Source organism: Colletes gigas, unplaced genomic scaffold (genome assembly GCF_013123115.1).
Source record: "Colletes gigas isolate AHSC1104 unplaced genomic scaffold, ASM1312311v1 Colletes_gigas_Sc00068, whole genome shotgun sequence".
Taxonomy (NCBI): domain Eukaryota; kingdom Metazoa; phylum Arthropoda; class Insecta; order Hymenoptera; family Colletidae; genus Colletes; species Colletes gigas.
In genome coordinates, this window is record NW_025106697.1 from 42736 (window position 1) to 70612 (window position 27877).

General features: G+C 34.6%; 1 protein-coding gene across 2 annotated transcripts; it reads left to right on the top strand.

Moving 5' to 3' along the window:
* Positions 1-27022, top strand: LOC122403664. 2 transcript variants are annotated; one of them, XM_043407302.1, is made up of 10 exons: positions 1-130; positions 11781-12090; positions 13142-13319; positions 15209-15500; positions 15687-15943; positions 16874-17049; positions 19943-20186; positions 21725-21902; positions 22370-22598; positions 26566-27022. In XM_043407302.1, the coding sequence occupies exons 1-10, from the start codon at positions 1-3 to the stop codon at positions 26846-26848; spliced, it is 2277 nt and encodes a 758-aa protein (XP_043263237.1). In that variant the 3' UTR covers positions 26849-27022. The 2 variants fall into 2 exon arrangements, with proteins under 2 accessions (XP_043263237.1, XP_043263238.1); XM_043407303.1 differs by lacking the exon at positions 26566-27022 and adding an exon at positions 22739-22812.
* Positions 27023-27877: the final 855 nt, after the last annotated feature.

The window sequence follows — 27877 nt, forward strand, 5'->3', positions numbered from 1 at the left end:
ATGCTGCTTTGCGGTGCTTTATGTTCTGCGTTGTCGGTTTCATTCGGTGCGATCGTACAAGTCGTTATCTTTCTTCTACAGAATTCAAACGTCTTCTTGAGAGTGCAAGCCTCCCTTCCGCCGGGAGCTGGTCAGTTACACTTTCATTTATCCTATACCAATAATAACATTCGAAATTTGATAAATCTCTCCTACTACCGAATCAGTCGGGTCGATGGAAATATGTAGATTCGTAAAACGCGACATTAATTATGATCAATGTACGTTTGGGTAACTATATAAGCCTTTTTGCAAACTTTCTTCATTTTTTTCCCCCCCCCTCTTTTTAACCCTTTCTACTCTTGTTATAGTCTTTAGTTTTCTTCCATGAAAATTGTATGGTCATCACACCTTGAATACCGAAGGTATAGTTCCCCTTTCACGTCAATACTTGAGTTATGTGAGAACGTTAACAGATTTTATTTTTCTGCAGTTTTAAACATCGTTATGAATCTTTTTAATTCGTATGTAAACAAGGTGTTCGTTCGAAAAAGAATTCAGTCGAAACATTTCGAAAACGATGCTCGAAACATTTTTGAGAAAAACAAAAGTTTCTCAATTTCAAGGGAAACGTACAACTATCCTGTTTATGTTTTTTATTTGTTAAGTGTTTTAAAAGTTATTTGAAGATAACTTTGTTCTTTTTCTGATAAAAATTAGATCCTATTCCACGGGGGAAAAAAGGAATAAACTTTTGTCTCACGTCTCGTGTTAACAAGATATTTAACTATTTTTCTGTTGACCAAATGATAATAAAGTCACATTTTATAGTTGTAAGAAGTGATTGACCGCTACAGTGAGCTTTTTTTTAACATAAACACTGTTTATGACATTGTTACATGCAATGTGTGTGTGTGTGTCTGTGTGTGTCTGTGGGTGTGTGTCTGTGTGTGTGTGTGTGTCTCTCTCTCTCTCTCTGTGTGTGTGTGTGTGTGTGTGTGTGTATTGTTTATGATCGTCTAATTCCCTCAGTATTTCTCCAGTGTTTATAAATATGTACAGTGCCATTAAGAAAAGTAATTTTTGACCGACCGCAGAATCGTAATGTTTCATATTGGATTTCTGAATCAGATCGAACGATCGAATGACAGAATTAAAATTTGCAAGTGTTACTTAAGTGATACTTGTAACAAATTATTATGGCATTTCGTGATTTGAATTCCGTTTCCAACGTCATAGAGTCTATAAAGTTATGTGAACTTGTTGCACACTACGTGAATCATATTGATTAAGATTATTTAAATTTATGGTTACTCGAAATATTTCGACTATCTACATACACCATAGACGGTTTAAATAATTCAGTGATAAGCTGCATGTGCGCGTCAACTAATCGATACTATTATCAGCGTTATGTTACTCAGCATACACATACCCCTAATGCGTTATACAGGGTGTTCGAACAACACTGGAAAAAATTTTGATGGGAGATTCTAGGCGCCAAAATAAGACGAAAATTAAGAATAGTAATTTGTTGATGGAGGCTTCGTTAAAAAGTTATTAACATTTAAAGTTCTGTCTGTACCGAATTTTTTTCTAGAAAGTGGGTAGGATTTCGAGGTTATGTCTGTTCATCAAAAATGATTGTAATTTACCCCTGCAAACAATAATAATTTTTCTAAAACGATTCTGAAGTTTTCAATTTTGTCAAAAAATTTGTCCGCTTACTGTATTTTTTTCTCCAAAATGGTTAGAATTTCGGGGTTATGACTATTCACCAAAAATGATTGTAATTGACCCCTGCAATCGAAAATAATTTTTCCAGGACGATTTGAGAGTTTTCAATTTTGTCAAAAAATTTGTCCGCTTACTGTATTTTTTTCTCCAAAATGGTTAGGATTTCGAGGTTATGTCTGTTCATCAAAAATGATTGTAATTAACCCCTGCAATCAAAAATAATTTTTTTAAACGATTCTGAAGTTTTCAATTTTGTCAAAAAATTTGTCCGCTTACTGTATTTTTTTCTCCAAAATGGTTAGGATTTCGAGGTTATGTCTGTTCACCAAAAATGATTGTAATTGACCCCTGCAATCAAAAATAATTTTTCTAAAACTGTTTGAAATTTTTGAATTTTGTCGAAAAATTTCGCACCTTCTCGAATTTTTTTCTCAAATAAAAAAAGAAGGGTAGGATTGCGAGAGTATGTCTAATGACCAAAAATTATTATAATTGATCCCTGTAGCCAAAAATAATTTTTTTTATAACGATTTCAAATTTTTTAATTTCGTCGAAAAATTTGTTCACTTAATCAATTTTTTTCTCGAAAATGGTTAAAATTTCGGGGGTATGTCTGTTCACCAAAAATTGTTGTAATTGACCCCCGCAACCGAAAATAATTTTTCCAGAACTATTTGAAATTTTTTTTTCGTCGAAAAATTTAGACACCCACCCCTTGTCGATTTTTCTTAAAAATTTGTTTCTCAATTTTTAGTAATTATGTTTAACGCTCTACAGAGAAGTTGTGTAATACTTTTTGGCAGGTATCCATGAACTCTACTTCCACCCAAAATTTCAATGAAATATATTCACTATTGTAGGAGTTATGGCCGTTTGAAAATTGGACCAGTTTTATGGGGTTAAGAAACAATTTCTCGAATATTCTTCGAATCTCTATATATTCTGCACTAAAATACGCATTAAAATCCTCCGATCCGTACAGAAGTTATGACGTTTTAAAGATACGTACGAAATTTTGAAGAGACATTTCGAATTTATATTTTCGCAAAAGGAATTTTTTTCTCGAAGGTGGATAGAATTTCGAAGGTATGTCTATCGACCAAAAATGATTATAAATGACCCCTGTAGCCAAAAATAATTTTTTTATAATAATTTGAAATTTTTTAATTTCGTCGAAAAATTTGTCCACTTAATCAATTTTTTTCTCGAAAATGGTTAGAATTTCGGTGTTATGTCTGTTCACCAAAAATGATTGTAATCGACCCATGCAACCAAAAATAATTTTTCCAGAACTATTTGAAATTTTTGAATTTTGTCGAAATATTTCAAACCTCGAATTTTTTTCTCAAAAAAAAAAAAAGAAGGGTAGGATCGCAAGGGTATGTCTAATGACCAAAAATGATTATAATTGACCCCTGTAGTCAAAAATAATTTGTTTATAATGATTTAAAATTTTTCAATTTCGTCGAAAAATTTAGACACTCATTATACGAAATTGCTTAGTTCTTAGTAAATGCAACCGAGTTAAGAAATACGTTGCAACTTACAATAATACGATTTTGTATTATTTATTTAATTTATTTAACGTCGTTATTACTCAAAACACGAACACCAACATTTTACAAGGAAGAACAAATTTTGTAGAAATAGAGCAAAGGACGAAATTTAACAATATGATATCTATTTTTTTTTAACCTAATCTTGAGTTACCCGTGTGATTAGCGTGAATTCATAACAACGTATGAATATCTGAAAATATACGAGAAGAGGCTATAAAATACAACGGCATTCAATGTAAGATTGCGAGGATCAATGAGGACCAATTTATCTTATTTTTACATAGGAACTTGCTTTCCTATCGATTTAACACTAGTACCACCACGAGCTAGAACTAACCAAAGTGTATGTACGCAAGTTTCAACTTTATACGAGTATACGAGCAATGTACATACGTACAGGGTGTTCAAGAATACCAATTTGTTGATGGAGGCTTCGTTAAAAAGTTATTAACAATTAATTTCAAAAATTTCAAATCGTTCTGGAAAAATTATCTTCAGTTGCGATGGTCAATTACAATCATTTTTGGTGAATAGACATACCCCTGAAATCCTGCGTATTTTCTAGAAAAAAATTCAGGAATGTGGGCAAATTCGGTGAAATTAAAAAATTTCAAATCGTTCTGGAAAAATTATTTTCAGTTGCAGGGGTCAATTGCAATAATTTTTGGTGAATAGACATACCTTCGAAATCCTGCGCAATTTCTAGAAAAAAATTCGGAAATATGTAAAATTTTTTGACGGAAAAAAAAAATTCCAATTGTTTTGGAAAAATTATTTTCGATTGCGGGGGTCAATTATAATAATTTTTGGTGAATAGACATACCCCTGAAATCCTAACCACTTTCTAGAAAAAATTCAAAAAGGTGTGAAATTTTTCGACGGAAAAAAAATTTCAAATCGTTCTGGAAAAATTATTATCGGTTGCGGGGGTCAATTACAATCATTTTTAGTCATTACACATAACCCCGAAATCATACGCATTTTCGAGAAAAAAATTCTTTACCGAAAATCTAATTAGGTGCCTAAACGTCGACAAAAAAAATTTCAAATCGTTCTGGAAAAATTATCTTCGGTTGCGATGGTCAATTACAATTATTTTTGGTGAATAGACATAACCCCGAAATCCTGCGCATTTTCGAGAAAAAAATTCAAGAAGGTCTGAAATTTTTCGACGGAAAAAAAAAATGTCTAATCCTTCTGGAAAAATTATCTTCAGTTGCGATGGTCAATTACAATCATTTTTGGTGAATAGACATACCCCCGAAATCCTGCGCATTTTCGAGAAAAAAATTCAAGAAAGTGAAATTTTTCGACGAAATTAAAAAATTTCAAATCATTATAAAAAAATTATTTTTGGCTACAGGGGTCAATTATAATAATTTTTGGTCATTAGACATACCCTCGCAATCCTACCCTTCTTTTTTTTTTGTGAAAAAAATTCGAGAAAGTGTGAAATTTTTCGACAAAATTCAAAAATTTCAAATCGTTCTGGAAAAATTATTATCGGTTGCGGGGGTCAATTACAATCATTTTTAGTCATTACACATAACCCCGAAATCATACGCACTTTCGAGAAAAAAATTCTTTACCGAAAATCTAATTAGGTGCCTAAACGTCGACAAAAAAAATTTCAAATCGTTCTGGAAAAATTATCTTCGGTTGCGATGGTCAATTACAATCATTTTTGGTGAATAGACATAACCCCGAAATCCTGCGCATTTTCGAGAAAAAAATTCAAGAAGGTCTGAAATTTTTCGACGGAAAAAAAAAATGTCTAATCCTTCTGGAAAAATTATCTTCAGTTGCGATGGTCAATTACAATCATTTTTGGTGAATAGACATACCCCCGAAATCCTGCGCATTTTCGAGAAAAAAATTCAAGAAAGTGAAATTTTTCGACGAAATTAAAAAATTTCAAATCATTATAAAAAAATTATTTTTGGCTACAGGGGTCAATTATAATAATTTTTGGTCATTAGACATACCCTCGCAATCCTACCCTTCTTTTTTTTTTGTGAAAAAAATTCGAGAAAGTGTGAAATTTTTCGACAAAATTCAAAAATTTCAAATCGTTCTGGAAAAATTATTATCGGTTGCGGGGGTCAATTACAATCATTTTTAGTCATTACACATAACCCCGAAATCATACGCACTTTCGAGAAAAAAATTCCTTACCGAAAATCTAATTAGGTGCCTAAACGTCGACAAAAAAAATTTCAAATCGTTCTGGAAAAATTATCTTCGGTTGCGATGGTCAATTACAATTATTTTTGGTGAATAGACATAACCCCGAAATCCTGCGCATTTTCGAGAAAAAAATTCAAGAAGGTCTGAAATTTTTCGACGGAAAAAAAAAATGTCTAATCCTTCTGGAAAAATTATCTTCAGTTGCGATGGTCAATTACAATCATTTTTGGTGAATAGACATACCCCCGAAATCCTGCGCATTTTCGAGAAAAAAATTCAAGAAAGTGAAATTTTTCGACGAAATTAAAAAATTTCAAATCATTATAAAAAAATTATTTTTGGCTACAGGGATCAATTATAATAATTATTGGTCATTAGACATACCCTCGCAATCCTACCCTTCTTTTTTTTTTGTGAAAAAAATTCGAGAAAGTGTGAAATTTTTCGACAAAATTCAAAAATTTCAAATCGTTCTGGAAAAATTATTTTCAGTTGCGATGGTCAATTACAATCATTTTTTATGAATAGTCATACCCCCGAAATCCTAACCATTTTATAGAAAAAAATTCGAGTAGGTGGTCAAATTGCCGTTCGACAGCCACAACTTAAAACCTTAATAACTTTTGAACAAAGGCTCCATCAACAAATTGGTATTCTTGATTTTCGTCTTATTTTGGCCTCCAGAGCCCCCCATTAAAATTTCTCCCAGGGTTGGCTGAACACCCTGTATGCCCCAGCCAATTTTTTAACTTTTAATCGAATAATTTAAAAACAGATATTTATCACTCAAGATTGAAAGAATAATGGATTTTTTCTTTAATTTCCAAAACTGTAGAACTTTAATGAACAATTTATTGTGCTATCTGATAGAAAAATTATGGTATTTAACGTATAATATAAAAAATAATACAAATTATGAATTAAACGTAAATTATTATATTTTATACACAATGGTGGATAAATCTTTCAGAGTTAATAATAACTAATATAAATTTTCTATTCGTTCGTAAACTAAATTGCATTTCAGTGTAATTTGTAAATTTATTCCTAACCTAAAATCAAATACCAGATTTTTTAAATCAACAAATAAACCAATAAAGCCATATACAAAAACTAGTTCACTACCAAATTTTTAAGAATTTTATTCATTATTCGTAAATTAAATTTGTTCAATTTTGATAGGGGTTGTTTGGGGGTAAATAGTTTAGCATTCGAATAAAATTCGAATATCAAAGTATTGGAATATTACTATCCAAATAGCATTAAAAAGCTCCCATTATTCAAATATTACTATTGGAATAGGTTGAAAGACTATTTCGAACGATCAACAATGACGTAATTGCATTGAGAAGACCTAATTATTCTCACCTGACTAAAAATCGAATTCTAGCACTAACAAATAATATTTAAAAATATATTATCACATAATCACGTTTGCGATTAAAATTATTGATCCTCAAAGACTTGTAAAAATATTTCGTGTAAATCCTTGCAACCATATGATGCAAGTTACAACTTGTCACTCGTAAATTCGCTAATATTATTTGGTTGTAGAATATTGTGCAAGAACCCCAGGTATTTTTCAACCGAGTGTACAATACTTCTGGACCGGAACCGCAAACGGACCGTGAAATCTACTCGTCCTAACAAAATACAGCGAACGAAGCAATCTCGCGCAGGAAAAATAATACGACTGTCAGAAAGTAAAATTCTTAAAAGTTCTACTCACTTTCGCGGAGAACATTTTGAGTTTCACAAAATTCATGTACATACGGGGTGTTCGATTACCCCTGGGAAAAATTTTAATGGGAGCTTCTCGAGGCCAAAATAAGACGAAAATCAAGAATATCAATTTCTTGTCTGAGGCTTCGTTAAAAAGTTATTAACAATTAATTTCAAATTTTTCAAATCGTTCTGAAAAAATTATTTTCAGTTGAGGGGGTCAATTACAAACATTTTTGGTCATTAGACATAACCTCGAAATCCTACCAACTTTTGAGAAAAAAATTCGAGAAGGTATGAAAATCGACAAAATTACAAAATTTCAAATCGTTCTCAAAAAATTATTTTTGGTTGTGGGGGTCAATTACAATCATTTTTGGTCATTACACGTACCCCCGAAATCCCACCCACTTTCGAGAAAAAAATTCGAGAAGGTGTGAAATTTATCGACAAAATTACAAAATTTCAAATCGTTCTCAAAAAATTATTTTTGGTTGTGGGGGGCAATTACAACCATTTTTGGTGAATAGTCATAACCCGGAAATCCTAACCATTTTGAAGAAAATAATTCAGGAAGGTGGACAAATTTTCCGACAAAATTAAAATTTCAAATCGTTCTAAAAAAATTATTTTCAGTTGCAAGGGTAGATTGCAATCATTTTTGGTCATTACACATAGACCAGAAATCTTACACACGCATTTTGTTGGATCGGTGAGATCGATATTGGTCTACTCGCTTTATGGTTGTAGGAATTAGCGATGGATATTCGTGGGAATTTTGGTCATGCGCACTGGAGCGCACGATCACTGCTGTATACACTTAACTAGAATTTAGGGTACCGTTGGATCCCAGTAAGGAAGTTACAGGGAAATAGACAAAAACAAAAAATTTCCTCTTAATCTACATGAGTATAGCTAAAAAAATGCATAGGGGATCTTCGATAGGTTAATTTTTGTGTGACTAACGAGCATTTGAAGTAGAAAGTTCAATTTTGTACAAAACATGGGCACCTCTGTTTGCGTTAAAGATACATCTATGGCAGAACGCTGACGCATGCGCAAAATGGGAATCCCACGAGGGAAAATTCTAGTGCGCATGTCCAAAATTCCCACGAATGTCAATCACTGGTAGGAATGTGTCGCGCGACGCTAGAGCCCCTGGCGGTGATTTTTTGCTTTCCGATCGATATTGTTCTTGACGCTATGAATATTCGTGCAGTGCGTGATACTCAATGTATTATTAAAGTACATATATATTTTTCCATACAGTGCAAAAGGATTATCATTACCACTTATAAAATCTACTACGATTTTTCTGTCACATTTTCGGGAAAAAATTCCCTAGGGAAAATCTAATGTGAGGCCACAGAAGTGCTTCCCCGAAATGCGAATATTTAGAATGTCATAACTCCTGAACGGATTGGACGATTTTAATGTTTCAAAATGCAAACAATGCGTATTTTGGTGAAGAATATGTGGAAATCCAAGTCCAATTTTCAAACGACCATACCTCCTACAATAGTGAATATATTTCCATGAAACTTTTTGTTGAAGTAGAGCTCATGGGTACCTACAAAAAAGTATTAGATGACTTTTCTGTAGAGCGTCAAACAAAATTACTAAAAATCGAAAACGAATTTTTAAGAAAAATCGAAAGGGGTGCCTAAATTTTTCGATGAAAAAAAAAATTTCAAATCGTTCAGGAAAAATTATTTTCTCCGTGAACGTTGCCGAAGGAGAAACGTATAAATATTAGCAAAAGACTACTGTGTTCTTTTCTGTGGTCTGATAGTAATATAAAATGTAATTTATTCAGATTGAATAAACCATACAGTAAAATTACAAAGGTAGCGAAGAAGAGACGTTTTATAAAACTGTTTCGATAGCAATACACGAGCACAGGAATTCCCCGTGACCGACTGGCGAGCTTTATTTGGGGGGTTCCCCTACGGTCGACCAGTACTCCAACGTAAAGCGCCATCGTGCGGCCATATGCGGTACTATATTTTCGCTTCTTATACTACGTGACGTGTGGCGATACATTGATCAACGATCGAACTAGTGGCTTCAAATCTGTCCACAAAACGACGAATTGCGAGTTCTGTTGTGCAAAAAATGTGCATTACCTTCTAAACATTATTATTATTCTCGCTCGGCCTCAATTTTCGAGATATTTGTAAAAACTTATTTAAAAGTTAGTACAGTAGTGCCCACATAAGTGACCGCATTTTTGCCCACATAAGTGTCCGCGGTTATCCCCACCAATTCTTAGAAGCCAAGCAGTTTGGAACATCGAGCGTGTTGGGTGCCAGCTATTGTACCTCATTCGCACTTATCCTCTTTCTTTATCTCCGTTGAATTCTAAGAACTAACCATGCCCACATAAATGACCGAGGCCGGTCCCAAGCAGTGATGGACATTCGTGGGAATTTTGGACACGCGCACTAGAATTTTCCCTCGCGGGATTCCTTTTTGCGCATGCGTTAGCTTTCTGCCATAGATGTAAACAAAAAATTTCCTTTTAATCTACATAAGTATAGCTAGAGAAATACGTAGGGGATCTTCGATAAGTTAATTTTTGTGTGATTGGCGAGCATTTGAAGTAGAAAGTTCAATTTTGTACAAAACATGGGCACCTCTGTTTGCGTTAAAGGTACATCTATGGCAGAACGCTGACGCATGCGCAAAAAGGAATCCCACGAGGGAAAATTCTAGTGCGCATGTCCAAAATTCCCACGAATGTCCATCTCTGATTCACACTGCTACAGGATTCACCGTATTTCCAATGTTACCAACAGTGTACGATTTTTACTGACAGCTAAGTTTCATACGCAACTTCAAATTTTATTTAATTTACTGAGTACTACTAAAGATTTGTTGTATTGTTGTTATGTATCAAGTAAAGAAACATTATACTATATACCTTTATACAAGTTTCAATAATTTAGAACAATTTTCATGTTTTTAAAATTTTTTTAATGGGAGATTCTAACACTCGTGCCGGGTCGCATTTGCAGACACAACGCGCCAATGGCATACATACAGGCGAAGTGAAAGTACCAACAGGTTTTGTAAATATCTCGAAAACTGAGGTCGAACTACAATTATTGTTCACAGTCTTTTACACAAAATTCGCCACAAAAAATTTCGAATGATGCGTAATTCTTGAGAATGTTGCAAAATCAATTTTGGATTCCCAGCAACACTTTCCCTATCAGTAGCAACATTATTTTTGTTTCTTATACTACGTGACGCGTGGGAATGCATTGATCGACTGAACTAGTGGCTTCAAATCTGTCCACAAAACGACGAATTGCGAGTTCTGTTGGTCGATTTTATTGACCCATAAGTCGAACCAAGTGCACGAAACGTTGTTTGAATTGAATAAAAGTTTTGGTAATTTGTATAACTGTGACAACTGTGTATCTCTCCACGATGACTTGTGAAGCACCTACTGATTATAAATGTCACGTAACTCGAACAAACAATTGAAACAACAATTGAAAGTTTCATCGCTCTTATTGAAAAGTCGTACATATTCTTTTAGTAAGTTCACCTTGGTTTTGATGAGCAGTCGTTTGTCCGTAGCTCTTTGAAATTGTGAATCCGTCTGTAAAAGACCAAGATGACGTTTCTGATGCCTTGAGAATGCAGTTAGATATAAGCGAGCTAATCTCAATTCAATTTTAGGAGGCATAGTTTCTCCAGAGCGAAGAACTGTTAGCAACCAGTACCTAAAACAGAACAAACAAAAATATACAGTTATAATAATTGAACAGATACCTTCAACAATTGAAAATTGAAGGCATAACCATCCCCTCTTTCGAAAAAAAATACATGCGTAGGATTTAACGAAGAGGATTTATTTGAGGAACAAACGTACAAATCATATAATTATAACAAACGAATTTGGAACACACAAATTAATAATTAGCAACACAAATTGAAATCACATTAATTGACAACACAAATTATAATTACATCCGTCTTTCACAATCATTCGTTTCCTACTACCTGTTGTCTCTCTGTCCCTAGTAACCCGTTCTTTCTCCAACAAAACACTTTCAACCCTTTTGCACATAAATTGGATTGGACAACTGTGTATCTCCCTATGATGACTTGTGAAGCACTACTGAACATAAATGGCACAGGGCTCGAACAAGCGAATAAGAAATATGACGGTTATGATAATTGAAAGTTCCATCGCCCTTATTGAACAACCGTATAGGTGTTACAATTTTAATTTTAAATAATGCATATAAAAGATAGCCGATAAAGGATTAGTTTTGTCTGCGGCGTCCGACATCGTATTAAATGGTTCGTTTGCCCTGACTGAACCGAAACAGTGGTGCGGGATGACGCCGTTGCCACTAAGCGGAGGAACAATGTCTTTTATTCGAAGTAATTAGACTTATCTTACTACAAGCTTATTCGCTGATGCATCCATGAAATTTTAATTTAGAATTAATAGAAATTATTACTAGATAAAATATTACATATTATCTTATAAACTATTAACCTAATGACCTTATAAACTATTAACCTGACCCGAGAATTTGTACATTAATAAAGAAAAATTAATGTCTCTGATTTCAGAGGACGAAATCATCGTGATCGAGCATCTGCCAGGGCGTCGAGTTCATCTTCAAGATTTCTTTTGGACCGATTCGGAAGACGCCCCGTCATGGGTAGATTTGAACCAAGCCTTTCACGAAAGTAGAACGATTCATCACACAGTCACGCTCTATTTGCCTGTAGAAGAAAAGGACGATAATGATCCCAAGTTTCCTCATCATTCTGAATCCCATACTCCAAAATGTACTAGTTGTATCGAACCAACACCCACGCTGAATGACAGCGAGGATGAAAATATTGGTGTTCTTATCGGGGAAGATCCTGGACCAAGGTTTTTATTTATCTTGTCTTTACTATTTTTAGTACATCGCAGCATAATGTTCGCAGATATTACTAATAACTTTATATAATGTTACTAGCATAAATGAGAAAAAACTATTTGATAACGTTAAAATATATTTACTACTAGCACTGCTACCTAGTTACACTTACTACTAGCAGCGTATAATATACATATCGGAATCCATTAAAAAGTTTTTTTGTTGTCAAATTGAATGTTACTTCACGTTGTGTTAATAAAGTTATACTAGTTCTAATTGATATTTAAATTCAATCGATGTGAAGAATGTCATTGGTAACGCAAGCATGTGTCTGGTTGGCGTTGACGTTTGGATGTGATCTTTGAAAGTAGAGTTGTTTGTCTGGTTACTGGAACATTTTAAAAAAAGAAGTATTCGAAAAAGAAAAGAATGGAATTAAAAGTGCAGAAAAATAAGAAACAGAATTCCTGCAAAGGACTCATCGGTTAACATTATACATTCTTTCGTGTTGTTAAAGTGTTTGTGTGATAGTTAACAATTATTAGTTTATTTAGTTCAAAGATTTAAGGAGAAAAAGAAATGCATAGAATAACGAGACAGAGGTCGCCCTAGAGAAATTACCAATGAAATGATTTCTCTGACATACATATATACATGTGTAGGAGATTTGTATTGAATATTTGTGCCACGCTGTAGTTTCGTTCAATGTTAATTTATGTGTGAAAGGGTTGGAAGTGTTTTGTTGAAGAAAGAACAGGTTATTAGAGACAGCGAGACAACAGGGAGTAGGAAACGAGTGATTGTGAAAGACGGATGTGATTATAATTTGTGTTGTCAATTAATGTGATTTCAATTTGTGTTGCTAATTATTAATTTGTGTGTTCCAAATTCGTTTGATATAATTATATGATTTGTACGTTTGTTCCTCAAATAAAACCTCTTCGTTAAATCCTACGCATGTATTTTTTTGCGAAAGAGGGGATGATTATGCCTTCAATTTTGAATCGTTGAAGGTATCTGTTCAATTATTATAACTGTATATTTTTGTTTGTTCTGTTTCAGGTACTGGTTGCTAACAGTTCTTCGCTCTGGAGAAACTATGCCTCCTAAAATTGAATTGAGATTAGCTCGCTTATATCGAACTGCATTCTCAAGGCATCAGAAACGCCATCTTGGTCTTTTACAGACGGATTCACAATTTCAAAGAGCTACGGACAAACGACTGTTCATCAAAACCAAGGTGAACTTACTAAAAGAATATGTACGATTTTTCAATAAGAGCGATGAAACTTTCAATTGTTGTTTCAATTGTTTGTTCGAGTTACGTGACATTTATAATCAGTAGGTGCTTCACGAGTCATCGTGGAGAGATACACAGTTGTCACAGTTGTACAAATTACCAAAACGTTTATTCAATTCAAACAACGTTTCGTGCACTTGGTTCGACATATGGGTCAATAAAATCGACCAACAGAACTCGCAATTCGTCGTTTTGTGGACAGATTTGAAGCCACTAGTTCAGTCGATCAATGCATTCCCACGCGTCACGTAGTATAAGAAACAAAAATAATGTTGCTACTGATAGGAAAAGTGTTGCTGGGAATCCAAAATTGATTTTGCAACATTCTCAAGAATTACGCATCATTCGAAATTTTTTGTGGCGAATTTTGTGTAAAAGACTGTTGAACAATAATTGTAGTTCGGCCTCAGTTTTCGAGATATTTACAAAACCTGTTGGTACTTTCACTTCGCCTGTATGTATGCCATAGGCGCGTTGCGTCTGCAAATGCGACCCGGAACGAGTGTTAAAATCTTCCATTAAAAAAATTTTAAAAACATGAAAATTGTTCTAAATTATTGAAACTTGTATAAAGGTATATAGTATAATGTTTCTTTAGTTGATACATAACAACAATACAAAAAAATCTTTAGTAGTACTCAGTAAATTAAATAAAATTTGAAGTTGCGTATGAAACTTAGCTGTCAGTAAAAATCGTACACTGTTGGTAACATTGGAAATACGGTGAATCCTGTAGCAGTGTGAATCAGAGATGGACATTCGTGGGAATTTTGGACATGCGCACTAGAATTTTCCCTCGCGGGATTCCTTTTTGCGCATGCGTCAGCTTTCTGCCATAGATGTATCTTTAACGCAAACAGAGGTGCCCATGTTTTGTACAAAATTGAACTTTCTACTTCAAGTGCTCGCCAATCACACAAAAATTAACTTATCGAAGATCCCCTACGTATTTCTCTAGCTATACTCATGTAGATTAAAAGGAAATTTTTTGTTTACATCTATGGCAGAAAGCTAACGCATGCGCAAAAAGGTATCCCACGAGGGAAAATTCTAGTGCGCATGTCCAAAATTCCCACGAATGTCCATCACTGCTCGGGACCGGCCTCGGTCATTTATGTGGGCATGGTTAGTTCTTAGAATTCAACGGAGATAAAGAAAGAGGATAAGTGCGAATGAGATACAATAGCTGGCACCCAACACGCTCGATGTTCCAAGCTGCTTGGCTTCTAAGAATTGGTGGGGATAACCGCGGACACTTATGTGGGCAAAAATGCGGTCACTTATGTGGGCACCACTGTACTAATTTTTAAATAAGTTTTTGCAAATATCTCGAAAATTGAGGCCAAGCGAGAATAATAATAATGTTTAGAAGGTAATGCACATTTTTTGCACAACAGAACTCGCAATTCGTCGTTTTGTGGACAGATTTGAAGCCACTAGTTCGATCGTTGATCAATGTATCCCCACACGTCACGTAGTATAAGAAGCGAAAATATGGTACCGCTTATGGCCGCACGATGGCGCTTTACGTTGGAGTAGTGATCGACCGTAGGGGAACCCCCCAAATAAAGCTCGCCAGTCGGTCACGGGGAATTCCTGTGCTTGTGTATTGCTATCGAAACAGTTTTATAAAACGTCTCTTCTTCGCTACCTTTGTAATTTTGCTGTATGGTTTATTAGACCTGAATAAATTACATTTTATATTACTATCAGACCACAGAAAAGAACACAGTAGTCTTTCGCTAATATTTATACGTTTCTCCGTTATACGTTAATAATAATGTTTAGAAGGTAATGCACATTTTTTTTCTGTGATATGTAACTTTCAGATTTCCTCAGACAATCATCCTCTGTCAAGAAAACAGTTATCGAATAACATCGAAGATGAAAGAGGAAGTAAACGATTCGAATTACGTTTACATAATTACACTGCGGAGGAAACTGTTCAAGTTAGAATGCAAAACACAAGCGTGACGGAAAGTGGTGCCACAAGATTGATTTACTCCGTTCACCTAGGTGGAAAACCCGTACCTGCTGAAATAGCTGCCAGAGATATGGCTCTTTTATCGCCTCAGGAAGTTGCGCTAGAACTTGGTGCGCCTGTTCTTGTTCAAAGTGAACGTAAGTTCCTTAAATATCTGCAATTTTTACTATTCGCCAGTATACGATAGGAGGAACGATTGAAACATACAGAATCTTCGTGACAAAGTAAATCGAAATGTTCTGTACCATTTTGCAATCTGAGCAAAACCGCTTTCGATCAGTTTTCTTACAAGACGTTCATTGAATACATTTTTACACATATAGCGTACTTAAAAGAATCTCGACCACTGGCACTTTCGAGAAAAAGAGATGCATGGCTGCTGGTTGGGGCAGCAAGCGCTGGCTTTGTTCTTTTAGCTTTCGTGCTTGCGGGATTAATTTTCACAGCGAGAAAAAAGAGGTCACACAGTACGGTAACACCACCACCGCATCGTAATATTGTAAAAAAGAAACAATATTACGTATCAGCATTAACCGGTCCGGATAATACTGCTTTCTCAACATCAGAAATGGAAATTAAGGTACGCATGTTTTTCTTAATTAATTAATTACCCGATGAAATTTAAAACGACCCTTCAGGAATATTTCTTGCCAAAACCACAACAATTTTTAATCGAAAAGAGACTAATGGAAATTATGTCAATGATTAAATAAATCATTTTTTGTGTAAACGATATAGTCGAATTTATTAGGAGTGTTAAAATATGTTTCTATAATCCTTGGATGTCTGGTTTAACGTTTGGTTGGTAAAAGTTACTTTTGTTTTTGTGTGTTGGCTGCATTGAGGAGGGCAACACGTGCGTCCAATTATTGCAGTCTTTAAGTTTTTTTCTTTCTTTTCTAAATTGTCGACATATTTTCTTTCGTGTCAAATTAATGAACAAATATTATATAAGTTGAGTTTATTTTCTTTAATTCTAACAAGGAGTACGTAAAAGTTTATAGATGAGTCTGTATGTTATGACAGACAATATTGCAATGAGTTTTTGTCTTTGTATATTGGTTTTCATATAGTGCTAGTTAGCCTTTTGTTTATTATGGCTTAATGTGGTTGATTTAATCGTACTGTTATGCCGTAAGCTGCAGACTCGTCTAAATAGTTGCAGCGTCACAATATTAGGATGATTTTGATTGGAAAAGGTTCAAGCACTCGGACAAAGATATCAGAATATACTCTAAGGTTTATTCGGAGACTGAAAATGAGCTCGGAGACCCAGAAGTGGTACGCTTTCATAATTTTTGGGTTAAGTACAGTCAGGTTAGGTCTAGACATATGTTCGTCATCCACATAGTGTATCGGTTATGACTAACCTTATCGCTATGAGTAATACTTATTTCTATGGGGTCCTACGGCATGACAGTACCATATTTGGTAGCCAAGTTTGATAAACACCGTATTCATACTCAACGACAACTAATTTCTCTTTCACAATTCCCATTTTCTTTTACAGACTGACGATAGCGAGAAACAGACTTCTGAAAGCATGCCGAGGACTCCGGTTAATCCAGAAATTCTCAACAGCCTTGACGAAGAAATTCACAAGGCTCTGAGCGACAAAGATGACGAAGAACAAATGGAAAAGACAAGAACATCGCGTCTTTGGGAGCGCTCTTTAAAGAAGAGAAGGTATAAGAGAAACATTAACCTATAAAAATATATTTAATTGTTTAAAATATGAGAATACATGTTAATCTCACCGATTGCAAATCTCTAGTACAGTTCCGTACGGAACAACATTATACCATTTCTATCAATTTTTTAATAGAATTAACTTTACAAGGTAACTGTCTTACATTCATATGCAGAAACATTAAATTCGTCGTATGAATATTTACAATTAAACGTGTACATGCATATTTGATGGATAAGGTTATGTTGTAAGTCCCAATACAATCAATTTTAGATTGTGATTGATTAAAAATGGTATCTTAAATCAAGACGTGACACTTTCTGAAGATAATTTGATTAATGCCATTGTCTAAAATATTATCATGTTACAACGTATAGAGCTGTGCCTTCTTTTTCTCGATAATGGAACGTGTTACAATGAATTTTTATTCCACATTTTTAATTTGCTTTTACATGAAAAATTACTTACTTTACGGGTGTACTAAGGCTGGTGGGACATTCTGTATATTTGAAACTGAAGCATTTGATATAATGTGACAAGGAACAAGCCTTAAAACTACATACAAATGAAATTAACAAATAATTCAACAATATACTGGGTGTTCGGCCACCCCTGGGAAAAATTTTAATGGAAGATTCTAGAGGCCAAAATAAGACGAAAATCAAGAATACCAATTTGTTGATGGAGGCTTTGTTAAAAAGTTATTCGCGTTTAAAGTTCCGTCTGTGGAACGTCAACCTGCGAACAGCTGCGCATGCGCGGAAGTTTGCGTCAGGTGGATCCTAGTGGTTCTCACGCAACATGAAAAATTCTACTTACTGACGTATCGACGTGGCCGAGCACCCTGTATATTCGATATGTGTTGGTCGGTCAGCGTGTTGAATAGTTCATTAAGGGGGTCTTCTACAGTGTCGGGTCGAAAAAATTCATTTTTTTTTTTTTACATGAATTACATCTATAACTCATGTAGAATACGAGGCTAAATGGATTTTCTGAGATTCGATGCCGTTCAGAAGTTGTAGGCGTAGAACGAAATAGGTGTTCGGAGCGCGCTGGTGGCGGGTGCTGTCGCGCTTTCCTCCTCAATATTATGTCATTCTTCGGGCATGTACTAGTGTTTATTATGATCTCTGCTTATGAACGACCGAGTCTTTTTTCATATCAGACGCAATTGTGACAATTGACAATTACATATGCGAACAATCACGAACTTTCTAAGAACGTTCGCTTAGTCGGTGCAGTACGCGACAATTGTTGATATTTCGAGAAACTGAAAACTCCAAAACTCCAATTCCACGAAGAATGGTTATCGAACCACAAGGATTGTTCCATAAATCATATTGGCAGCTCTGGTAAAATGGAAATTGACGCTATTATTGAAATGTTTTTACGTTCTATGGAGAAACATGGCGTAAAGTACCTAACATACGTTGGAGACAGAGATAGCAAAACATTCAAAGGTATTTTGAATGCTAATCCGTATACAGATGAAAAACAAGTTGTGAAAAAGGAGTGCGTAGGTCATGTGGAAAAGAGGATGGGCACGAGACTTCGCAACATTAAAAAAAATCACAAGGGAATCGGTGGAAAAGGACACGGTAAACTAACTGAAAAAGTCATTGGTGAATTTACGAAATTCTATGGCTTAGCCATACGACGGCATCCTGATTCAATAGATGATACGAAGAGAGAGATTTGGGCTTCGTTTATCACTGCAGTTCTTCTGATGATAATCCGCAGCACGATTATTGTCCGAAGGGTGAAATCAGCTGGTGCAGGTGGCGTAAAGCAGAAGCTTTAGGACTCCTCAAGAATTTTAACCACTATAGAGTTTCTTTAAAAAGACAAGTTTTAGAAACAATTAAGCCGGTTTACGAAGATTTATCAAAACATGATTTATTAATCAGATGCTTGGGAGCTGAGACCCAAAATAATAACGAGTCATTGAATTCCCTAATTTGGACATTCGCCCCAAAACACATTCATTCTGGGCCTAAGGTGGTTGAAATAGCTACTTTTTTGGCAGTTATTATTTTTAACGACGGATTTGAAGGGGTATTAAAAATTATGGAAACAATGGGATTGAAAATTGGCACCAATTCCTGCACATATTCTACGCACCGTGACAACGCTCGCCTGTACCGCTTCGAACGAAAATCGTCTGACTTCGCCAAAAAATCTCGGATTCAAAATCGAGAAGAAAATTCACTTCTGCATGACTTCCAGGAAGAAACTGAAGGTGTACTGTATGGTCCAAGCATTGCAGATTAACGGTAAGTAAAATTATCTTTGTGTCATACGTACTTGAACTTCAAACGCGTTTTTCTCGAAACGCATTTTCTTGAAGCGGCGCCCACGATATCTCAAAAAGTCTTCAACCGATTTCGCTATAATTTCGTACACATCTTTCATACACCTCTAGTTTTCGTGTGAACTAGGATAATTGAAATATTTTACTAATTTCTTGTTCTTTAGCTTAAAAGGTTGAAAAAAAAATACGAAGAATTGACTTTTTTCTTAAAAGCTTTGTCAAATATTCAAATTTGAATATTTTTATTTAATTCTAGTTCACACGATAGCCGTAGATCTACATATTAAAATGCTATTCGATTTTTCAATTTCAGATGAATAAACAATCGTCAATCATGGGCGCCATCCGTCAACATTTTTTATACATGGTCATCATTCCAGTGCTATAAAGCTAATTATTGTTATTATTATGCTTTACAAAAATTTGTAAACAAAGTTCAATAATTAATACACTCGATATAAAAGTTATAACTGTGCGTGTTTCCATTATTCCTCAAAAAAAATTCCGAAAGAAAGCTGAACAAAACAGCCTTCACAGTAGAAGACCCCCTTAAGCTACCAGACAATTTTTAATTGTAGATTAACACACGAAAGAATGTCAAGGACAAATGCAATCAATGTATCTAGAGCATCGGACTCGGTGGATATGGTAGATGATAATTTAGAAATGCTGGAATCTTTGGAGAACAATTACACAAAACAAGAAGGGGATATAGAAGAAGCTACTGCTTCGCCGCATTCTTATCTTTCTATGCCATCTTGTAAACAATTTCCAAAGTTGAAAGGCGTCGAACCTCTGTCTAGAGTTTTGGAACCAGTTATGGTATGTAGTAACCTACTTTATACGGTGAAAATCGTTTTAACGCTAGATTTATGGACACTTATGGTGCACATTTTTATTAAAACACGTCAAGTTGACGGTTACATTAAAATGTAGTGTTTCTTTTAATTAGGATATACAGGGTGTTTGGCCACTCCTGGGAAAAATTTTAACACTTTACCGACCGATAGCCTATTGATCGACTGTTTTACCGGCTAACGCTTTACCGACTGATAGCCTATTAATCAACTGTTTTATCGATCGGCGTTTACCGACCGATAGCCGATTAATCAACTGTTTTATCGGTCGGTAAAGTGTTAATGGGTGATTCTAGAGGCCAAAATAAGACGAAAATCAAGAACCGACACTTCTGAATTATTATTTCTTGACAGAAAATATTTGTAGCTGCATTTTCTCAAAGGTCTTTCAAAAGTTCTGGGCCGCCTTTGTTTTATTAATCGTTGATGAACTGTAGTACGTAAATTATTTTTCCGTCAATAATAAGTTCACAAGAGCCCACCTGAATTAATGACACTTTCAAAATAGAACTAAATGAATTTTATATATTGTTAGGTAGATCGGAAAGTATTGTCGTTTCTGTTATTGTTTGATTGTCATTTGTCGGCTTATTGTGTAGTTCAAAAACGCGCCAAAGAGGGCCACGTGCCATTTTAAGGTTATGTTTATATAATTTCTTTAAATTTTTTACTTATACCACTTTCATAATTAACACTAAAGAATTCCATATAATGTTGAAATTACAACCACTATCATTTTTGACAATATCGTAAACATTACATTGAATTAATTTAGTTTAAAATAATGTGGTGTGAAATAACTGATAAACTCATTTTTTTTTTTAATTTTGACTTAGACCACTTTCATAATTATGGCCACAATTTTCATAAGACAGATTGAATCTCATTCAACGTAAGGTGTCCACGTTCCTATGAGTGATGACTAGACTGCGGATCTTTATGCAAATTCACATTTTTATTAATAGAATTAATGAAACGGAAGCTTCGCAGAGGGCTGTCTCAACCCCTAAATATAATAATTCGTATCTTACTTTAAGTATTTCTTATATTTTTGCATATTAAATGCATTCTGTAGTTTTTTGAGGATTAAAATTTCCCATAAATGCATAAACATCCGCAGTCTAGTGATGACATTCGTAAGTAGAATTTTTCATGCCGATTGAGAACCACTAGGCCTGTCGCAACCATCCAGCCAACAGGCAGAACTTTAAACGTTAATAATTTTTTAACGAAACCAACCTGGTTGGAAACTCAACCAACAAATTGGTATTTTTGACTTTCGTCTTATTTTTGCCTCCAGAATTTCCCATTGAAATTTTTCCCCGTGGTGACCGAACACTCTGTATAATTGTTTGAAACTATTATTTTCAGAACCATTCGCATTTAATAAGAAGAATGCTATAGCCTAACTCCAGTCTCCGCAATCTGTCAGTGTGTCCATTATGTTTCAGCTATACGATATTAATATTTACTTATATTTTTAAGCAAATGTATCTTTCGCAGGTGAAACATTTAGATATAGATTCGCCAGAATTAGTCAGACGAGACAATAATGACATTGATACGTACAGGAATGAAATCAACGACAAAATTTTTTTGAGAACTTCAAGTACGATCAAAGATCCTGGAGTCGTTGGTCCTGTAGTTTGGAATCTTCGAAGACAAATAATGTCTACGGAAGGTACAATTTTTGATCTTTTTCTTTTACATGAAATATTTAATGATAAAATAAACTAGGGTAATATTATTTAGAAAAGGTGGAATCTCCCCGATTTCTATGATTTTTGAGTATATTATAGTAATCAACAGTTTGAACAAGTTTTTCCTATACATATATATAGCGACGGTTATATGTGTAAGCAACCTTTAGGTTTGTAATGAATGAATGCGGTTATATTATGTGAGAGTTTCGATTGAAGGCATTGCCGACCATGTGTGTGTGTTTCGCGTGAAGTATGTATTAGAAGTTGTTCATTTTATTATTTAATCGTTTGTTAATAATAATTTAGTTAGTTAATTCTCGGGTATCTTGACCAGAAAAAAATTCTCGACCAAACTCGATCAAACATTTTCACATTCTTACATGTCCCTGATATTGTTCATTTCGCATCGTTTTTTTTCTGAATCTGGTCAATTCTACTCTTTCAGATATTGGTACATCAGAAACCGATGAATTAACTTGCATGGCATCAGCGAGCTCTGTTGGCCGAGCTAAACGAAGACTAAACGAGCTCTTGGAAGATTCCTTCAGCCTGTTTGGAAGCAGAGATCAGAAATTGGAGGTCCAACCTTGCACGCAGCGACCAAATTCAGCCACATGCGCGGCGGACGTCCTCACGGTTTTTTCAAAGACCAAAGGAAGACCTTCCCATATTAGGTATTACTAATTATACAGTGTAAGATTTAATATCAGGGTGACTCGCATTGGTCATGCGTTCCTGCCGTTGCTACAACAGGACTATCTTGTTTCGCGACTGTCCACTGTCGGTTCTTCTAGTAACGTCATTACATGTGTAGGGAGCATGAAGTAACTCCCTAGTTACTCCCGCAGATGGCGCGATTGGCGCCGATGCCAACCGTTGAGAGAGGCCGGGATGCTATAGGGAATTTGTCCCTAGGTACTCCCTGGGCCTCGAGAGACACGAGACAATCGAGAGGTCTTCCCCGAGCAAGCCTGAGAGACGGTCCAATAAAGCACTCGTCCGCTATGCCACGTGTAGTTATTGTGTACAACCCTGTGTCCATATACGTAGGCCAGTGCCTACACATGTTTATCTTTCTCATCGCGTCTACGACATTTTGGCTCTTTTGTGTTATTAATAAATACACGTTTAGTTCCGAGTCTTCTAATTGAAACTACCTCTCCAAACATACAGGGTATTCGACCATCCTTGGAAAAAATTTTAATGGGAGATTCTAGAGGTAAAAATAAGACGAAACTCAAGAATACCAATTTGTTGATGAAGGTTTCGTTACGTCTATTCACCAAAAATGGTTGTATTTGACCTCCGAACCTAGAAATAATTTTTTTAGAATGATTCCAAAATTTTTTTTTCGCTGAGAAATTTGGGCACCTACCTAACCTAAAGCCCTCTCGATTTTCCTTAATCGTTTTTGATTTTTAGTAATTTTGTTTGACACCCTATAGAAAAGTTGTCTAATACTTTTTTGTAGGTACCCATGCGCTTTACATCAGAAAAAAGTTTCATTGAAATATATTCACTATTGTGGGAGTTATGGCTCCTTGAAAATTGGACCATTTTTATGAGGTTTCTCTCACTTTTTACTGGGTCAAGGAACAACTTTTTCAATATTGTTAGAATTTCTGCATATTCTCCGCCAAAATACGCGTTGTTTGCCTTTTGAAACATTGAAATCCTTCGATCCATTCATTGAAAATTCAATTTTGTACAAAACATGGGAATTCCCAACATGCACCTCTTTTTGCGCTAAAGATACATCTTTGAGAGAAAGCTGACGCACGCGCAAAAAGGAATCCCACGAGGGAAAATTCTAGTGCGCATGTCCAAAATTCCCACGAATGTCCATCACTGATTCACACTGCTACAGGATTCACCGGATATCCAATGTTACCAACAGTGTACGATTTTTACTGACAGCTAAGTTTCATACGCAACTTCAAATTTTATTTAATTTACTGAGTACTACTAAAGATTTTTTTGTATTGTTGTTATGTATCAAGTAAAGAAACATTATACTATATACCTTTATACAAGTTTCAATAATTTAGAACAATTTTCATGTTTTTAAAATTTTTTTAATGGGAGATTCTAACACTCGTTCCGGGTCGCATTTGCAGACACAACACGCCTATGGCATACATACAGGCGAAGTGAAAGTACCAACAGGTTTTGTAAATATCTCGAAAACTGAGGCCGAACTACAATTATTGTTCACAGTCTTTTACACAAAATTCGCCACAAAAAATTTCGAATGATGCATAATTCTTGAGAATGTTGCAAAATCAATTTTGGATTCCCAGCAACACTTTCCCTATCAGTAGCAACATTATTTTTGTTTCTTATACTACGTGACGTGTGGGAATGCATTGATCGACTGAACTAGTGGCTTCAAATCTGTCCACAAAACGACGAATTGTGAGTTCTGTTGGTCGATTTTATTGACCCATAAGTCGAACCAAGCGCACGAAACGTTGCTTGAATTGAATAAAAGTTTTGGTAATTTGTACAACTGTGACAACTGTGTAACTCTCCACGATGACTTGTGAAGCACCTACTGATTATAAATATCACGTAACTCGAACAAACAATTGAAACAACAATTGAAAGTTTCATCGCTCTTATTGAAAAGTCGTACATATTCTTTTAGTAAGTTCACCTTGGTTTTGATGAGCAGTCGTTTGTCCGTAGCTCTTTGAAATTGTGAATCCGTCTGTAAAAGACCAAGATGGCGTTTCTGATGCCTTGAGAATGCAGTTCGATATAAGCGAGCTAATCTCAATTCAATTTTAGGCGGCATAGTTTCTCCAGAGCGAAGAACTGTTAGCAACCAGTACCTGAAACAGAACAAACAAAAATATACAGTTATGATAATTGAACAGATACCTTCAACGATTCAAAATTGAAGGCATAATCATCCCCTCTTTCGAAAAAAAATACATGCGTAGGATTTAACGAAGAGGATTTATTTGAGGAACAAACGTAGAAATCATATAATTATAACAAACGAATTTGGAACACACAAATTAATAATTAGCAACACAAATTGAAATCACATTAATTGACAACACAAATTATAATTACATCCGTCTTTCACAATCATTCGTTTCCTACTCCCTGTTGTCTCGCTGTCCCTAGTAACCCGTTCTTTCTTCAACAAAACACTTTCAACCCTTTTGCACATAAATTGGATTGGACAACTGTGTATCTCCCTATGATGACTTGTGAAGCACTACTGAATATAAATGGCACATGGCTCGAACAAGCGAATAAGAAATATGACGTTTATGATAATTGAATGTTCCATCGCCCTTATTGAACAACCGTATAGGTGTTACAATTTTAATTTTAAATAATGCATATAAAAGATACCCGATAAATATTTAAGAATGTACTGTTAAATTTTGAGAGATAAATGTCAAGTATTGTGGATTGTAGAACATTTTTTGTATAGGAGTCATTGCTTCGGGTGTTTACCATGTACAGCCCAGACATTACTGTTACAAAAGGTTTACGACAGGGTCAAGAGAGGTCTGTTGTTATTAGAAGTTGAAATTTTAGCGTTTCTGTCATCTAGATGCCAATATTTTGGAAAGAATTCTATATGGAGCTGAGATTGATGAGTATGATCTTGCAGACTTTAAATGCGTTTCTCTCGAAACGTTACTTTCTTAACCGGTGTAGATAAAATCTCAAAAACCATACGTTCGATTGCTTTCAAATTGTTACACGTTGTTCCACGTACTAACAGTTCTCTCCCGTACCAAAATCAAATTGTTATAATGAGTTTATCATATCATTTTTATTAAAAAGTTGTAAAAGAAACGAAATTTTGCAAGTTTTACTTTAAGCTTCCACCATTTTATCAATTTGCAACATAAATTAATTATTTTGGTATGGGCGATAGCTGTAAACCTACAGAATAAAAATTTTTTTGATTTAGTCGATCTTGAAAGCTACAATCATCTACGCCAGTGTTTAAACACACGATTACTGCGGATGTGATAACAACATTAAAAGTTAATAAAAATTGATAAAAAAATTATCTTGTATTCCCAAAGTATAGCTAAGTGAACTGCAAAAATGATTCATAACGTCAGATGTAACATTTCCTTAAAAAAAATTAAGAAAAATGGTTCAATTTTTTATCATTTACATGGGACTCCCCCCTTAAGTGACAGTTACTGTAACGAAATTAGAAGTGGGATGCCCCGTTTCTATGGCCACATTAGACCACAAAGAGTTGAGTAAATATTTTGTCTTTGACGTTACATTTGCAAGTGTAAGATGGAATCTAGTTATTTTCGTGTTAGAATATGTGTAATATTCTTTTTCAACTGTAAATAAATTCTTTAATGCATATTTATTTTTCTGTTAATATTGCATATAATATTTGATAATAACTGTTAGAATTAAAGAAAATCAATTTGTTCAATATTTGTTTATTAATTTAGAAAAATAAAGGAAAGGTAACAAACAAAAAACTGTGATAACTCGAAGCACATTTTACACACCCACTCAAAGCTCGAAACCCAAAAAACATAAGAAAGGGGACATACAGCAATGTAACCAACCACACGAAACAAACATAACTTTTACTACACATTTTTAACAATAACATTTGTTCCCTATTTATGTTTTCAGTTCTGTGTCTTCGCCAATGATGGAAACGAAGTCAAGACTTGCTACGTCATCGCCACAAAAAGACTTTGAAGGAAGCATCGGAGAAAATAGACATTCAGTACCTACTCAATCTCATAGTAGTTGGGGAACAAGACCGTTCAGTGCTGGCCCATTTCATAGACCCAATCTACCATACATAAATACAAGACGCATACTTTTAGAGTGTCAACTTCCACCGGAAGATCCCGCAGTACCATTAATCGTTTCGATTAAAAAAGAACTTAAAAAGTTTTCCTTGCAATAAATAATACATGGAAATGGGGAAAAAGACTAAATATGATAATATTCATACAGTGGATGAAAGAAATATTTTAAAACAATAATTTAAATCATATTTAGAATGATGTGTAAATATATCACAGATTTTTATATGTACGGTATCAATTTTATACGTATAGTTACATAGAACTCATTCGCTCATTCGGATGATACTTCGAAGATTACAAAATCTTGAAAAAGTTGAAAAATCATGCTCAAAATCAACGAAATCTTATGCCTATAGATTCTGCTTCAAATTTTATATTTTTTTTAGATCTACAGTCCCCTCGGAAAGTATAATACGTTTAACATACGTTTCTTGTGATAGAAACAATATAAACACTATTCTTGAATGGTCAACGTCACTGTTTTTGTGTAACGATCTTATACTGTTACTTTGTTGTAAATAAGCGAAGGAATCAGTCAGTTTGAGTGACTTATGAGAGAAAATTTAATTCTCAATATCATGACACGGAAAGTAAGTTGATAATTGGTATAAATTAAAAATATGGAAGTGTCAAAATTGCTATCGATTATAATATTAGCGTAGGTGTTAGAGAAATAGTACAACGTATAAAAAATATTGGTAATGTATCTTTTTTTGCTTCTATATTTCACAATACACTTCCACATTAATTATATAAAAAATGTCAATTAGTATATTTTATTTTATTTTGACATAATAAAAACTGATATTTTTAATGCGTCGACGTACTTTCTAAGGCAACTGTATACTGGTGTTGTCAATTCCTACTGTAAAGTTTCTCTTGATAACATTAAATGATGAAAAATATCTATACTTTTTATAATACATATTGCTAACATTTTTTCATGATAAACTCTATCACATTTATACTTTTTAGGCTTTCGCGGCCATAGTGATTACTAGTAGAATTGGCTTCCGGGTTGGAGCCGCGTTCAGAAGACGAGAGAGTCCGACGTTTCGCCAGCATTGCAGCTAGCTTCATCAGGGAATCAAATAATCTCTGATACTGAAGAAAGTATCAGAGGGGGC

Coding starts and splice junctions, on each gene's coding strand:
- LOC122403664 (XM_043407302.1), top strand. CDS start 1: ATGCTGCTTTGCGGTGCTTTATGTTCTGCGTTGTCGGTTTCATTCGGT. Junction 13,320..15,208: donor GACTGTTCATCAAAACCAAG/GTGAACTTACTA, acceptor TGTAACTTTCAG/ATTTCCTCAGACAATCATCC. Junction 21,903..22,369: donor ACAAATAATGTCTACGGAAG/GTACAATTTTTG, acceptor CTACTCTTTCAG/ATATTGGTACATCAGAAACC.